At 51.2% G+C, this 15,743-nt stretch overlaps 2 protein-coding genes across 4 annotated transcripts; both read right to left on the reverse strand.

Moving 5' to 3' along the window:
* Window positions 1–2,773: 2,773 nt before the first annotated feature.
* Window positions 2,774–8,034, reverse strand: LOC130595375 (placenta-specific gene 8 protein-like). Of its 2 annotated transcripts, XM_057402006.1 has the most exons (5): window positions 7,489–8,034; window positions 4,023–4,167; window positions 3,667–3,791; window positions 3,227–3,335; window positions 2,774–2,931 (listed from the first exon to the last, which is right to left on the reverse strand). In XM_057402006.1, the coding sequence occupies exons 2-4, from the start codon at window positions 4,126–4,128 to the stop codon at window positions 3,228–3,230; spliced, it is 339 nt and encodes a 112-aa protein (XP_057257989.1). In that variant the 5' UTR covers window positions 4,129–4,167; window positions 7,489–8,034; the 3' UTR covers window positions 2,774–2,931; window position 3,227. The 2 variants fall into 2 exon arrangements, with proteins under 2 accessions (XP_057257989.1, XP_057257988.1); XM_057402005.1 differs by lacking the exon at window positions 7,489–8,034 and having other exon boundaries at window positions 4,023–4,801.
* Window positions 8,035–8,985: 951 nt separating this feature from the next.
* LOC130595376 (placenta-specific gene 8 protein-like) lies at window positions 8,986–13,928 on the reverse strand. 2 transcript variants are annotated; one of them, XM_057402008.1, is made up of 5 exons: window positions 13,773–13,928; window positions 10,649–10,777; window positions 10,315–10,439; window positions 9,411–9,514; window positions 8,986–9,141 (listed from the first exon to the last, which is right to left on the reverse strand). In XM_057402008.1, coding segments are annotated over exons 2-5 (345 nt in total). In that variant the 5' UTR covers window positions 10,764–10,777; window positions 13,773–13,928; the 3' UTR covers window positions 8,986–9,140. The 2 variants fall into 2 exon arrangements, with proteins under 2 accessions (XP_057257991.1, XP_057257990.1); XM_057402007.1 differs by lacking the exon at window positions 8,986–9,141 and having other exon boundaries at window positions 9,407–9,514.
* Between the last annotated feature and the right edge of the window lie 1,815 nt (window positions 13,929–15,743).

The following is a 15,743-nucleotide window of genomic DNA, read 5'->3' on the forward strand; positions in this document are numbered from 1 at the left end:
GCGCCGGTGGGGACGGAGCCCGGTGCGGCGGCGACTGGCGGGACGGAGGTAGGCGGTGGCGGAGCGGAGGAAGGTAGCGGTCCTTGCCGCCGGGGAGTGGAGTGTTCCGGGAGCCGTGGGAGTGCGGCCGCGGGGGTCCCCGGTCGGTTCTCGCGGGAGCCGCTGTCCGCGCAGGAGCCGAGTGAGGGAGGACCAAAGCCGTGTCCCGGGCGGGAGGGTGCTGGGTCAGGCGCATTCGTGCCCAGGCAGACCCTTGCTAGGGGTGCCTGACTCACTTCTGACATGGATGGTGTGTGAGGAGACTACTCTTGTCACGCTGGCTCTTGCCGGTGGTTTGGCGAATATTGTGCTGGTAACGCCTCAAAACCACATATAGGTGTGCCTGTAGGTAAGTGATCATACGTATGTACTTGCCTTGTTAGTCGTAACTTGTAATAAATTCACAGAAACAGAGTTTCTGTGTCCTGGTGTACTACATCCTACAAACCTGGTATTGCAGTCTTCACACCCTTGTGTCACCCTTGCAGGTTGTGGCAGTGACACAGCACAGCCTAATCAGCCTTGCGTGGAGCTCCCGTAGGGTCACAAGCCGTGGGCTGCTGTCACCCTGCTGCCCGGAGCAGTCACGCTCACCCCACAGCCCCTGTGCCGAGAAACTACCCCCAGAGGAGAAACGTGCCCCGGGGTACAGCTCCTTCTGACAAACCAGGGGGAGACCCCCCATGTGGTGACACAGACCTGCTGCCACCCCACACAGCCCCAGCAGCCCTCAGAATGCCCCCCAGCCATGTATGCAGCAACAACCAATACCACCACCCACAGCAGAGTTTTTCTGTGGAACAGCCAGACACAGCCATGGCATGCTCACCCCACTGGGCTCTGCTGTGGGTGCAGTACCACCACCCTCCTGCCCCTGTGGCACAGCACCTCTCCTGCAGCATGACCCCAAGATCCATTCTTGCCAGCAGTTGCTTTGGGCATTCACTGGGCGTCACCTGCGGTTTCTGCACCTCTAAGACTCCTCGGATGAGGTGGGCACTGGTGCCCTGCACCAAGGCCCAGGGCTGGCTACTCCTGGCTCCTCACTGCACTGCCACAGCATTGCCTGCAGGAATGAAGAGGAAGAGAAGAGGAAGAGAAGGCTGCATGGAGACCTCATAGCAGCCTTTCAGTACCTGAGGGAGGCCTACAAAGATGCTGGGGAGGGACTCTTCATTAGGGACTGTAGTAATAGGAGAAGGGGTAACGGGTTTAAACTGAAAGAGGGTAAACTTAGATTAGACATCATGAAGAAATTCTTCACTGTGAGGTTGGTGAGGCACTGGAACAGGTTGCTCAGAGAGGTGGTAAATGCTCCATCCCTGTCAGTGTTCAAGGCCAGGTTGAATGGGGCCTTAGGCAGCATGGTCTAGTGTGAGGCATCCCTGTGCATGACAAGAGGATTGGAACCAGCTGATCTTGAGGTCCTTTCCAATCCAAACCTGTCTATGATTCTACGACAAGAGCCCTGTGAGGGTTCAGGTCCCTGCAGAGGCCAAAGCTCTGGTCCCAAGTATGTGTTGGGAGAAAAACAGACCTGGAGAAGAGATACCATGAGTAGGGATGGGCAAAGCCATGGGGGGCCAGCAGCCCCTGCCAGGGTGGGCCAAGGGATAGAAGGGCCCCAAGCAGGAATGACTTTAGGGGGACCCCATAACAACCATTATGGTGGCAGGGGAGATTGGGGCACAGGGCTCACCTGTCACTGGAAAGGGGCAACCCCAGCACTCATGGTTGGGTGGTTTTGAAGACCTTGATCCTGGGAGCTCTCAGCTCACCCATGAGCTCCAGAGCAGCAGGGCTGTCACTGACCCTGCCACCCTGAATCACACAGCTGCCTGTGCCACAGGGGGAGGCACAGTCCCCATGCCTAACGGACTGTGAGAGATGGGGATTTGGGACCAGCAGCCAGGATTGAGGAGAGGTGACCCAGCAGGCCTGTGGGTCACACACAAGCCAGCGTGGCAACACCTGGACCCACAGCAACACGCACACTTTTCTGCTCCCTGCTCAGGCTGTCACCTTGCCACAACCGCTTTCTTCTGCTTCTCTTTGCACATCGTGTTTCAAATGTGCAAATGCGCATGTACACACTGTCAACAGGGGCCACAGCCTCTTCACACCAGGGGAATTGCACAATGGGATTTGCAGCAGTGAAAACAGCGGATCAGCCCCAGCCTGAGTTACTTCTTCACCATTCTTCACCATGGCAGGTAATGGATAATGCACACCCAAGCCCCAGCAAGGTTCAGATACTCCCAGCTCTTCCACCACAGTGTATTACACCCAACACCTGCAGCTGTGGATGTCTCACCACACCAAGAACCCTGCTCCAACACTATGGACTCCCAGAAAGGTTTGTGGAGAGGGAAGTGAATGGGACTGCTATCCCCACACCATCACCATCACTCCCCCATTGCTGCTCAGATGGTCCAGGCAGAAACAGGGATGGATTCAATGCTCTCAGGCCTATGAGCACAGAGTGATGCTGTCACCAGCTCTGCATGCTCCAGTGTCTACAGAGCAGCTGAGCTGTCCACAGCAGGCTTTTGGTTTATATTAACTTCTCATTGAAATTTGTGATCTGGTTTTATCCCAGTGTAGGACTGCAAGTGAAAGTCTCCTTTCTCTGATAACCTCAGCATTGCTCTGACCACACAGCATACAAAAGTAAAATGCTCTCTTCTGGTGCGGCAGGAGGATGCAGAGAAATAAATAGTTGTTACACACAGGCAGGAAGACAAACTCTGCTGTTTATTGGTGGCGTTGCCCAGCAAAGGGGGAATTAATCACAATCAAGACAACCCCTCCATGGTGCATTTCCCAACAGCCCAAGGCACTGGAGACTCCTGCCCACAGCAGCTCTGCAGGGTGTAGTGAGGACGGCAACATCTGCAGTGGGATGAGATGGGAGAGTCAGGGAGTAGGGCCATGCCTTGCTACACTGTGTGTGTGTCCCAGCCGTGCTGGTTGGACCCAGATGATGAGCCCTTAGCAGATCCCCCATCCTCAAGAGATTCTCAGCAACATTTTGCTGAGGGACAGGTCACCCTTTCACTTGCCCATTGCTGTTTTGACACCACAGCAACCCTGTGTCTTAAGTCAGGTGTCTCTAGAAAGGGAGACTCTGGGAACACATTTGATTCTGTGCAGCAGTGACTTTATAAACCAGCACCAGCACACCCACCTTACGAGAATATGCCCAGCTCCTTCCTCTGGTTGATGTCTCTCTTCAGCTGGCAGAGAGCACACATGGGGCAGAACACAGTGGAGGCAAAGTCACCCAGAAGGGAGCCCTGTGGAGCAAGGGACATTGAATAACCCCTTCCCACATCAGCTTTTAAGTGTTCCTATTTTTCATCACCAACACTCTTGGGCATCTCACTCCAGCCCTGCAGTGCACTGCTGATGCCCAGCAAGGATTGGGATAAGGTGATGTGCAATAGGATTACCAGAAGCTCACAGCAGTGATGCAGATGTGTCCCTGGCTCACTGCCTGTGGGGCTGCCCATGCAACTTCCTACCACTGCTCTTCCCCTTGGACTCCACCTTATCCTCCCCTGAACTCACACCCCAGCACCCAGCTTGTGACTGTCACTGCCAGCAGGGCATGCCTGGGTCACTGACCGGGATGTTGTATCTGGTGCGGTAGAGTGTCCTCATGGCCACGCTGGGGCCACACATGCAGCACTCATCCATGTCCTCAGCCACTTGGCACCCCAGGCAGGGGAAGCAGAAGGTTCCACAAAGACCTGTGGACAGCAAGACATGGGCATGGGCTTGGCTGAGGGGTGCAAAGAAAGAGGTAACGGAACAAAGCTGGTCGGGGGGCCATGACTCTTGACCTCAGATGAAAGCTGCTTTACTACTGGTACCCACAAAAGTGGGGTTTGCAACAGAGGTGATGCTGCAGAATGAGTGGAGAAAACACCAGAAACACACTGTGGGCCAACACCAGGAGCAAGGGGTACATAAGTACTCACACACGTTACAGTCGGAGCAGCAGTCCATCAGCCCTGACTGCCACTCGCCTGCCCGTGGGGCCATTGAACACTGTGGCTGGACTGTGATCACTTGCTGAGAGGCCATTGCTAGCACAGGATTGGGTCCCTCTAGGCGGTTTGTGGTCTGGAAAGAAAAGCCATCAGAGAAAGATGCCACTGGTGTTTCTGAAGTGGGTTCAGGCTGCTTCATTCAAAGATTGAGAGGGCAGTACAGGTTCTCAAGGGGACCCCACTGCCAGGAGCTGCCACTGTCCTTTGCAGCAAAGCCGTCCACAAAACCAGCTCCCCACTAAAGGCAGCAGCACCGCATCCCCCTGCCTATGCAAGTAAAATGCCTCTATAAAGACAGAGATCCTTCTGCTTCAGAACCTCAGTGCTTCAACACTTTGATCCTGTCTTCGCGTCCTCAGTTCATCTTTCATCATTATCGGCTTAAAATAGTGTTAGTATTTTTATGCTTTCAGTGCTCCAAAACTACTACAGCTCAGTCCTAGCTTTCCCAAGCTCTCAGTATTCACCTTCATCTTTGCTTTGGTCACCAAGCACCTCAGCCTGTTTGCCTTCCTCTCCCTTCGTTCTTCACTTCCTTTCTCAGCACGCTTCAAGGCAGTGGATTCTCCTTGTCCCTTTCCATCATCCTAAGCCCAGTGACCAGTTCCTAGCACTTTTCCACCTGCCAGTGCCTCATCTTTGTCCTCCTCTTTCTTGGGCCCTCACAACCCCTCTACTGCCTGTCCTTTCCCAGTGAGTGCAGAGCTCCTCATCTGCAGCACAATCCATAAACCCACCTGATTCGTATAACTCCATCTCCACCTCTATCTACACCTGTGGCCTCTTGCCTACCACCACCCTCTGCAAAGCGCAGCACCACCCTTTGCCATTCTCATTTCAGCTTTAGAGCTTTAATAATAATAATAACAACAATAATAGAGGATGCTCCTCTATAATAATAGGAAGTCCCATGCAGATATACTCCCAGCCCTGTGCCCATGCTGAGCACCACTCTGGTAAGCAGCATGTGAATGAGATGCTCACATGCTTTTACAGCTGCAAAGGCTTCCTCTTTCTTCTAGCACACAGCCACTCATCCTCAGCAATGAAATGATCAGCAGGAAAGCCGCCAGAGCTTTAAACCCCGTAACTGCAGGCTGCTGCTCCTCTGCCCAGGAGGGGTCCTAAGAGAGCTCCCTGGATAGCTTCTCGCCCACCATCACATCCCTGCACAACCCATGGGCATTTCTGTGGTGGACATTATTTGTGTTCAACAGAGAACGCTTGCACAGTTTGCATCCTGCCTGCACCTGCCCAGCTTTGACATGTTTATCCTGCCTGCGCAGGCAACACTGCTGCCTGTCTGGGTGACAGTGTCCAGGGGGTGCCTGTCAAGCAGCCCTTCCCTCCCTGCCCTGGAGCTCCCTGCCCTTGTGTGGCAAGGGAGGGCATGAGTTTCGTGCTGCTAGGAGGAGCAAAAAGAAAAACAGGGGAAGCTTTTACATTTTGAAGCGAAGCATGATGGCATTAATTCCTGTAAAGTCTTTAAAACCACTCTAAAGGGAACGGGATTATTTTCACAGTAGATTGTAGAATCACAGACTGGTTTGTGTTGGAAGGGACCTCAAAGCTCATCCAGTTCCAACCCCTTGCCATGGGCAGGGATACCTTCCACTAGACCAGGTTGCTCAAAGCCCCATTCAACCTGGCCTTGAACACTGCCAGGAATGGGGCATCCACAACGTCCTTGGGCAACCTGTTCCAGTGTCTCTACATCCTCACAGTAAAGAATTTCTTCCTAGTATCTAATCTAACTCTGCCTTGTTAGAATTACACATCTGCACAGAATTTGAGTATTAAAGGCGATTCTCCAGGAATATGGTGGAGCTATGCCCAGAATTCACATGACACCATAGAGTGCATTACCCGCATCTGACACTGTAGAGATACAGATTGCAGTTGTATTGACTATACTGACTATTGTTAACAGGTGGCAAAGGGGTTGGTGGATCTGCCAGCAGCTCTCCATAATTTACAGACTAGCCTGGACACATCTCTGCTGTCAGAAACAGCCTGTTGCCATATAGCCAACCCTTGTTCCCTGGTAGTACATAGAGAGGAAAAGAGATGTTGGGTTATGCTGTAAGATAGAAGAAGGCTTGTAAAAACTCTCAAAGTGATTTGCTCATAACTTTTTTTCTGCTTTCTTCAGGCAGCAGAAACATGGTTGGGCTGCCACTATCTGAGACACCAGTATCTGCTCCCATTAGGTGACAAGTGGCCATTAAGGGGGGACCACTACCCTGAGGGATTCTCTCCACCACTGGCCTCCACCAGAGGTTTAAAAGACAAGGGTGTTTTCTTGCTGTTACAGAACAGGGCTGCTGAGCAGTAAAAAATGCTGCTGTGCTTTCTCTGGAGCACATCTCCTGGCTGTTGGCAGACACCTCTGGGGTGAGCACAGTCAACCCCACCACTCAGGGGTGCAGTGGGGGCCATGGCACCCATCAGATGTCACTGGACATCTCCTACCTCTGCCCCAGTTCTCTGTCCCTTCTTATTCATGCCGAAGTCCCCAGGTAATTCCCATCACCTCTGTAGCCAATGTAACACCCCACAGCACACCAAAACGGCAGCCCCATGGAGAGCCTTGGCACAGGGTGATTTAAGAAGAGGCAGGAGCCAGGAAGGGCAGGGAAGGGGACAGACCACAGGGTGGCCATGGGGATGCCATGCAGGGAAAGGGATGGCCAGCAGCAGGCAGGACTTCAGGGACCACAGGGAGAAGCACGTGTGGGAGCAGCAGCCTGGAAAGGTTTATGAACAGGATCCCACCAGCTTCCTGTGCCAAAGAAAGCACTTGCCCCCCACCAGATAACAAGATTAATAGTAGCACAGTGATGTTCAGTGCAGCCAAGTGATGTTCACTGCTACACACACACTGTGCCCTTTGCAGGAAGGGCTGACTTACCCTTCCTCTCCCCAAGTCTGAGCACACCATGCCTCTGCATGGATGGAGGCTGTGGTATGAGCAGGCAGCAGCCTGGAGAAGCCTCCACTGCATGCTCCTCTCCTGAGAGGTTGCCCAGGCCCTGCACATCACCTTGGGTGCCCCCAACTCTACAGCTCTACAGCATGATCCTGAGGTGCATGCAGGCACATTTTACCCATAACCAAGGTCATAAACTGGCATTTTGCTATGGCACATGTATACGTGTACAAATGAATGATACAGTGCAAAAGCTGCTATCCTTTACCTCTGCTGCCGCTTCTGTTGAGATGCCTGTCAGCAGCACCCAGAATGCTCTAGTTTAGCTTTGAAGTAGCTTTCCAGGTTGAAAATCTCACCTCCATTTCCACCCTTTCCCCTTCCCCAGCAACACCACTTCAGCCATGAGCAGTTTCCATAGTTTTGCATCGCAGCTCTTGCAAAGCAAAGCCAAGCCATACATACCCGATGAGCCGCCTTTGTCCCAGGAGATGCATATCCTTTTCCTGGTTCTCATCCTTTATATGCTCTGGGTGCCCCCTGGTGAATGACCTCCGCTCCCTCTGACTAACAGACCAGACACCGGCTTAGCTGCTGCTTTGCGCAATTGCAGCTTCCCTGCTGAAGGCAGCATGCTGCAAGCTTGATGCCACTTCTGACAGGCTCCTGCAGCCACAGAGCCCTGATGGGACATACTGCTTTTGGTAGAGGACAGTTTGCATTCAGGCTCCGGCACTGCCTTAATCATTCTGCTGCTAGAGGTGCAGCGCCTTTTCTTTGTTAAGCCTGAGCATTAGCAAGAACTGACCATAACTGGGTGATGCAGGTGCTGCCTCGAGGTACAGCCACAAAATCAAGCCATGCTATGGTGGGATGAAGCAGCAGCGTGGTGTTTCTTCTCTCCCCCTCTCCACTAGCCTTCACCTCTCAGGCTAAAAATGCAGTCTGCTGCATTTCCAGGGATCATTCATAGGAATCTCTGGGCTATCTGGGGTTTAGGCATACCATGATGCAGACCCACCCACTGCACTGATAGAGCTCCACCTGCCCTTCACAAGGTTTGTGGTAAAGAAGGTAAAGGGGGAAAAAATATCATATTTTCCTTAGTCAGTGAAGATGGGGGAAGATTTGTAGGGATCAAAAATCCTTTAGCATCTCTCAGAGAGCAATGGAGAGAGGGGTGGATGTAACTTCTGCCTTTTGGACAGCGTTATCTATCGCTGAGCACGCGGGTGTGCTGTGCGTGGCTGTGGCCAGGAGGCGGCAGGGTTTGCCCATGGAGAGGAATGGGCCAACCCACGACCCAGCCAGGTATACTATCGCAGATCCCCAGAATAAATGAACGGTTTGGGTTGGAAGTCACCTCAAACCTCACCCAGTTCCAACCCCCTGCCACAGGCAGGGACACCTGCCACTAGACCAGGTTGCTCAAAGCCCTGTCTAGCCTGGCCTTGAATACTGCCAGGGAAGTGCATTTACTTATTCCTTGTCTGGAAGCTGTTCTAAACTTTTGGTCATCTTCACAGGCAGGTGGGATTTCTTTCTCAGGTCCATAGAGGAACGTGTCTCTGCAACCCAGGAGATGGAATGGGGTCAGGCAGCTTTATGTTCAGACTGGCTAGCAGCCCTGGATGGCCACTGGGACCACCACAGCAGGGGCACCTCAGCACTCAGTGGCCTGCAGCCATCACTCACCTACCAGAAGTCCCAGCTCTGCCCTGGGACAGAAGCCACTTTGCCAAGTTTTACAGCTTGGATGAGTGTGTTGCTCATCCAACACTGGCTCCTCCTATGCATTGAACATCCTTTCTAAAAGCGGAGTAATTAACAAAACACAGTGAAAATCTGTTTCTGCAGCAGGCACAGGGAAATCTCAGCTGCACCAGGGGCTGCCAAGATAGGCAGAGCAGGAGAAGGCTGGGTGCTCTCAGGTGGTGCAAGAGTGACACACACACACACAGGCAGGAAGACAAACTGCTGTTTATTGCTGCTGTTACCTAGGGAAAGGGAAATCAACCACAGTCAAGGCAACCTTTCCATGGTGCATTTCCCAACAGCCAAGAATGCGATGACTCCTGCCTGCAGCCGCTCTGCAGGATGCAGTGAGGACAGCAGCATCTGCAATGGGATGGAAGAGGAGGATCAGGGACTGGAGCCATGCCCCACCACACCGTGTGTATGTTCTCAGTCCTCCCCACCCCTTCCTGCACAAGTTTCCCAGCAATATTGTGCTGAGGGACAGGTCTCTCTTGTTACCCACCCGTGGCCATTTCCCCACTGCAGTGACCCTGCATTACACGTCAGGCGTTGGCAGGAGAGACTCTGTGAAGCCGCATGACTGCTTGAGGCAGTGGCTCTATAAACCAGTACCAGCATACCCAGCTTACCAGAATATGCCCAGCTCCTTCCTCCGGTTGATGTCTCTCTTCATTTGGCAAACAGAGCACATGAGGCACCACATACTGACACAGTAGTCAGAGCAAATGGACCCCTGTTAGGAAGAAATTGGTTAGGGGTGAAGGCTTCCTAAAAGGCGCATTTCAGCCAGGAAGAGATTTAGCATACTCCAGGTTGTGTGCCCTTTGTTTCCTGGCTGGCTGCAGTGTCCTGAGTAGCAGATACTAAAAAGCAGTGCTGGAGAACCCACATGTAGTGGAAAGGAAAGAAAGAGCCCTTTCTGCAGGCTGCAGATAGCTAATTATCTTTTGGCTTCTGAGTTTTAAAACTGGGAGGGAGCACACACACAGAAGGAGATTTTTTTGGGCACACTGGTTTTAGGCCAGCATGGTTCGTCTGGGGATGGCACAAACCCCCAGCTGGGAAGAAACCATTTCACTTTTGTACTTTAAATGAATGTCCACCTTTCTCCTGCATCCAATTACAGATGTTCATCTGTGCAACTGGCTTAATCTGTTCTTTGGTCTGCCCACAATTCTCCCAAATCTTTCCCGTCTTTCAAAGACTGGCAATAGCACGGGGAAGCATCAGCTGTGGTCAGCAGCAGCTGAAGGCAGGACTTGTGCCCCCAGTGAAGGCTGCTGGGAAGGAGTTGTGTCCGACTAATGATTAGAGAGTGTTGCTGGACACCATCCCAGGGATCAGTGTGCCCGAGGGTGGCCCAACCCCTGTCCTGTGCTCCTGGCATCATGCAGGATAAAGAAGTGGGAAAAAAAAAGGGGTGAGTGGAGATTGCTGCAACCCTATGCTCATCCCTCATGTGCAGAGAGGGGGGCTTGGGTGCATCTCATATTCCAGCCCCACAGCACAGTGAGGGGCAGGTTAACCACTGACCGGGATGTTGTATCTGGTGCGGTAGAGGGTCCTCATGGCCACGCTAGTCCCACACAGGCAGCACTCATTCATGTCCCCAGCGAGTTGGCACGCCAGGCAGGGGAAGCAGAATAACCCGCAGCAGACTGGCAGGGAGAGAAACACAGCAGCATGTGAGGCTCTGCCTGCCCGACCAGCACCACTGCCATCGGGAGGGGAACTGAGAGGACCAGGCTACACAACTGTAGCTGTCACACCATTAACCCGAGCAGCTGGGGTGAGAAAAGCATCCCGAGAGGGCATGGGACGGACTGCAGCATGTCACTGCTGATGGCTGAGAGATGGGACCACTCACACACGCCACAGTCCGAGCAGCAGTCCATCAGCCCTGTCTGCCATATGTTTCTTGAGGCAGTGGGCACGGCCATGCCGTACTGTGGCTGGATCGTCACAACGGTTGGGACAGCCATTCCTAGTTGCTCTTCTGAAAGAGATGGGAGGGGAAAGAGATGGTTAGAAAAACACAGGATTTGGAGAACACAGGATTTGGAGTTAGTAAAACACAGGATTTGGAGAAGGCTGAGGTTCTGAATGACTTCTTTGCCTCAGTCTTCACTGGCAAAGGCTCTGACTGCACCACCCAAGTCTTGGAAGGTAGACGCAGGGACTGTGAGAATGAGACCTTGGGCCCACTGCAGGAGAGGATCTGGTTCGAGACCATCTTAAAGACCTGAATGTGCACAAGTCCATGGGACCTGATGAAATCCATCCACGGGTCCTGAAGGAGCTGACAAATGAAGTTGCTAAACTACTGTCCATCTTATTTGAAAAATCATGGTGGTCAGGTGAAGTTCCCGACGACTGGAAGGGAAATATAACCCCCATTTTCAAGAAGGGGAAAATGGATGACCCAGGGAATTACAGACCAGTCAGTCTCACCTTTGTGCCTGGCAAAACCTTGGAGCAGATTCTCCTGGAAGGCATGCTAAGGCACATGAAGAACAACAAGGTGCTTGGTGACAGCCAGCATGGCTTCACTAAGGGGAAATCCTGCCTGACCAATTTGGTGGCCTTCTGTGATGGGGCTACGGAACTGATGGTAGAGCAGTTGATGTCATCTACCTGGACTTTTGCAAAGCATTCGACACTGTCCCACATGACATCCTTGTCTCTAATTGATGGATGGACCACTCGGTGGATAAAGAACTGGCTGGATGGCTGCACACAAAGAGTTGTGGTCAATGGCTCAATGCCCGGCTGGAGACCAGTAACGAGTGGTGTCCCTCAGGGATTGGTGTTGGGACCGGTCTTGTTTAACATCTTTGTCGGTGACATGGACAGTGGGATTGAGTGCGCCCTCAACAAGTTTGCCGATGACACCAAGCTGTGTGGTTCAGTTGATACGCTGGAGGGAAGGAATGCCATCCAGAGGGACCTCAACATGCTTGTGAGGTGGGCTGGTGGGCTAAAACTTAAACAGGGGAAGTTTAGATTGGATATAAGAAGGAAATTCTTTCCTGTTAGGGTGGTGAGGCACTGGAATGGGTTGCCCAGGGAGGTTGTGAATGCTCCATCCCTGGCAGTGTTCAAGACCAGGTTGGATGAAGCCTTGGGTGAGATGGTTTAGTGTGAGGTGTCCCTGCCCATGGCAGGGGGTTGGAGCTAGATCATCTTAAGGTCCTTTCCAACCCTAACAATTCTATGATTCTACAACAGTGCTCAGTTTGGTCCCCCAACCGAGCTGGTCGCCATCACTCTTCAGCAGGCAGCCTTCTGCCAGCTGCCTTGCTGCCACTGGATGTGTGGCAAAGCGTGACCCTATCTTACCCACATTTACATCTTCTCAAGGTTTTTGCATTTTCTGCCATTTTATCCAGCCTTCAAAATAGCATCAAGCCACTGATGTTCCCCACTCCATCCCAGAAAGGCTTCGCTAGTGCATAGACACAGTTCACCATTTCCCTTGTGCCAAGCAGGGCTGGGCAGTGAACCTAGGCTAAAGTCAGTGACCCGGGCATTTCAATCGTTGAACTTGTCATATTTTGCACAAGACTGGTGTGGCATGAATAGAAAGCATGCAGGAAGCAGCCATGTTCTCTCACTTCCTCATAACGAAGCCAGGCTCCATGCAAAAAAAGATACTGTAGAAAACGAGTATCTCCGGTTTCTTGTCATAGAGAGCCAGAAAGGCAGAAACTCAATGCAATGTCCCAAGTCTGAACCCCAGTCCTTGTCTTCCTGTGGTTAAGCAAGCAAGTAAACCCTGAGAACCAAGAAGCCTGAGGTCTAAAGAAAAAATCAACGCAAAAAGCTCTGTGCTCCTGTTCTCCCAGCCAAGGAAAAAACAACACAAAACATTCGCAGATAACAATTACAAGTAAGTTTTGCCCTGAGGCCAAGTTCTTCTAGTTATGCACTAGTAGAAGAAAGAGGGAGGAAAACCTCAAGCCCCTGCCTGCTCACATTTGTTGAGACTTTCTTGGCAAAGGCAGAACCACTGCTGGGTGGTCTGGCTCCTCCCCACCAGCTCTTGAGCTCAGAAGGCAGAATAGAAACCGAAATTGAGTGAATAGTGCTGGGAGGGGAGTTTCTCCTTTCCTCTCCACCCTTTGGGGAGATGCATGCTCCTCCAGAAATCCCACTCCTAGCTCACCAGGCAGCACACACCAGCCTGTGAGCCCGGTGTGGATGCAGGCAAAGGCACCGTATCAGGTATGTGTCAGAGGGAGACATTGGGAAGAGGCATTGGAAGACATGTCTCTCTCCAGAGGGAGACATTTCGAGGGAAGCAACGCACTACTTCGGAGCGCTGCCCTCTGCAGACCCACAGCAATGTCACCAACACGCTGTAAATCTGCTTTCTACACCTTTAGAAATGCATAGTATACTGTATCCTGAGCATTACTGACATCCTTTCTTCTCTCATAGTTGCGAACATTAATGAAGGATCACAACATTAAGCTGCTCTTGTCACCAATAGCACATCCCATTGGAAAGGACAGCAAACACATAGGGAGAGGAGGTAGCAACATATAAAAGCGACTGACATGCAAGCTTCTGGCAGGACAGCAGCTACATCCAGCACATCCTCAGAGCCCACCAGGAAACACGTACAACAAAACAGCCTTGCTAAGAGGAATTTCATCTTAAGGGTCCATGTAGACAAGAAAGAATCCAATTTAAACAGAGAGCAAAGAACCAGCAGAGTCCTTTAATGCAGTTACACAATCCTGGAAGCAGGAGGAAGCGCAGAAGAAATAACCTCTCCATAATCCAGCTTTTTTGCCTAGGTTTTTTTAATCCACCCCCTTTCTCCAAGTAGGATTTGCCATATTTTTGGCTTTAAAAAATGTCCTGGGCAGAAAAAAAGAAATATTAAAAAACCCAAACCACAACAACCACAAAATCCTTTTGCACTATTATCCCACTCTTCCCAGGCTATCAGGTTTTTACTATTCCAATGCTTTAAGAGAACCAACCTTCTGATGAGCAGCCTCTGCCAGTGCCTTCTTCCTTGTTATCTGGAGCCCTGCACAAAGAGGCTCTGGGGAAGATGAAACTAAAGTTTCTCTTTCTTGGAGGCTGTTACTGGCAGTCAGCAGTAAGCAAGTGTAATGGTGGGAGGTAACTAGAAGGGGAGGTCAGGAGCTGTGCCCTTTCAGTATGGTTATAGATATTGCACAATTTTATTTCCCCCTGCCCTGCAAATTAAATCACAGACTGCTATTTGTCTTTTAAAAAACTGATTGCATGTATCGTCTTATTCCCTTAACTCTGTGTACATGAGGTTATTGTCTGGGGGAGAACAGCTCTGAGTGATGTGTGTTCGTTGGGATAGACATTTCCCCACCATTTTTCCCTAAAGGAAAAGCATACTTCCCAGATTCCAGGCCAGACTAGATGAACAGCACTGCAGGGTCCTTCACTCTGAGCTTTTCCCTTTTCTTGAGGAAAAGGCTTCAGATGAAGGGGTTGTGCCAATATGCTTGCTTTCACAACCAGGCTTGGGCGACGGAGGGCAGGTTGCATTGGGGTGAAAGGGAAAGGGGTGCCCAGAACAGCCCCTGCCCCAACCTGCTGGTGCAGGGGGCAAACCAGGATGCTCTCCACCAAAGCCAGCAACAACTGGTTTTGTTTAGCAACTGCTAGACCTACCTGCCTCACAGAGTAGCTCCCTGCAGGTCAGCACCCTGTGCCATGGCATTGTGATGTGGAGGGAACCCCAGGCCCCACTGTCCTCCTCCACTTCTATTGAGCCCAGATAAGGAGGCAGCAGGATGTGATGGTAATTTTGCTTTTAATCCTCTTCTCCATCTCCAGCAGGCATGCTCCCTGCTCCTTCTTGAGGATGCATTTGGGTTTTCATTTCTGGATTAATCAGTATACCTCATGTGGAGGCTTTCTATAAAAATCAGGCTGGTTCCCTGAGTGCTTGTCACAAGCCTCATAGCCCAGCTATTGTAAAATTAACTGAGTCCTTATTATACGCACATCCATTTCTCTCCTTGAGAAGCTAATGTTTACTATTTCTTCACCAACATGCCCCAAATATTTAACCACTCATGTCCTGTGCGAGCCACTGGCAGGTTTGGATACACTTCCGTATTTCATAGAGAAGCTGCGACACCAGGACAGTGATTGTTGTTTCCCAGCACAATGCACAGAGCGTGCAGAGAGCACAGAGGGATCTGAGCTGCTCCTTGACAGGAGCAACCAAGTTCAAAGCCTCCCACATAAAGTGCTGATGGCACTTGCTTCCTGCTTGCCACCAGCAAGAAGTTGGGGTTAAACTGCGATTTACCAGCTTTGTCAACAGGCTGGGATTTATGGCATGTTAAGCAGGGCCTTTTTACCAGTAGTACTGCTGAGATAACAGTAAGCCCTGCCCTGAATGCTCCCTTTGGCTTACAACATCTCCAAAGTCTAACTGCAGCTATCACTGCTTTATGACGGGGCTACCTGGCTGATCCCTGGCTGCATTGTACCTGCTTTCATTTTTATCTTTTTTTTGCGCATTTTTCTTTCAATTAAAAAAAAAAAAAACACAAAACCAAACCAAAAAACCAAACCAAACACTGCAAGGGGCTGCAGAAATTGAGGTTTGCAAAAAGTTTTAGTTCAGCCAATGCTTTATAGAAGAGGAGATACCTGACTTCCCACCGGCTGGCCAGACTAGGTTGGGAGTCTTCTGGGGAAGGAGGGAGATGGGAAGCTGAAATGCAGTCATTATGGGAGATAACGCATTAAAAGGCTCATCAGCAACACCTTAGGGATTTTAACAGTCTGTTAAAGCTCTGTTCAGAGCGGGGGTGACACTGACTGTCTGAGCAACAAGACCCTGCAAGTGCTTTTCTTTCACAGAAACCTGTGATTCCAGTGCATCAAGCTGTAACTGCCCTTTGTCACTCTGAGAAACCACCACCAAAACCACCTGCATCAGCTCATTCCTT

This window comes from Pezoporus wallicus, unplaced genomic scaffold (assembly GCF_028554395.1).
Source record: "Pezoporus wallicus isolate ANWC-B61680 ecotype Strahan unplaced genomic scaffold, APGP_CSIRO_Pwel_v1 contig_7178, whole genome shotgun sequence".
Classification (NCBI taxonomy): domain Eukaryota; kingdom Metazoa; phylum Chordata; class Aves; order Psittaciformes; family Psittacidae; genus Pezoporus; species Pezoporus wallicus.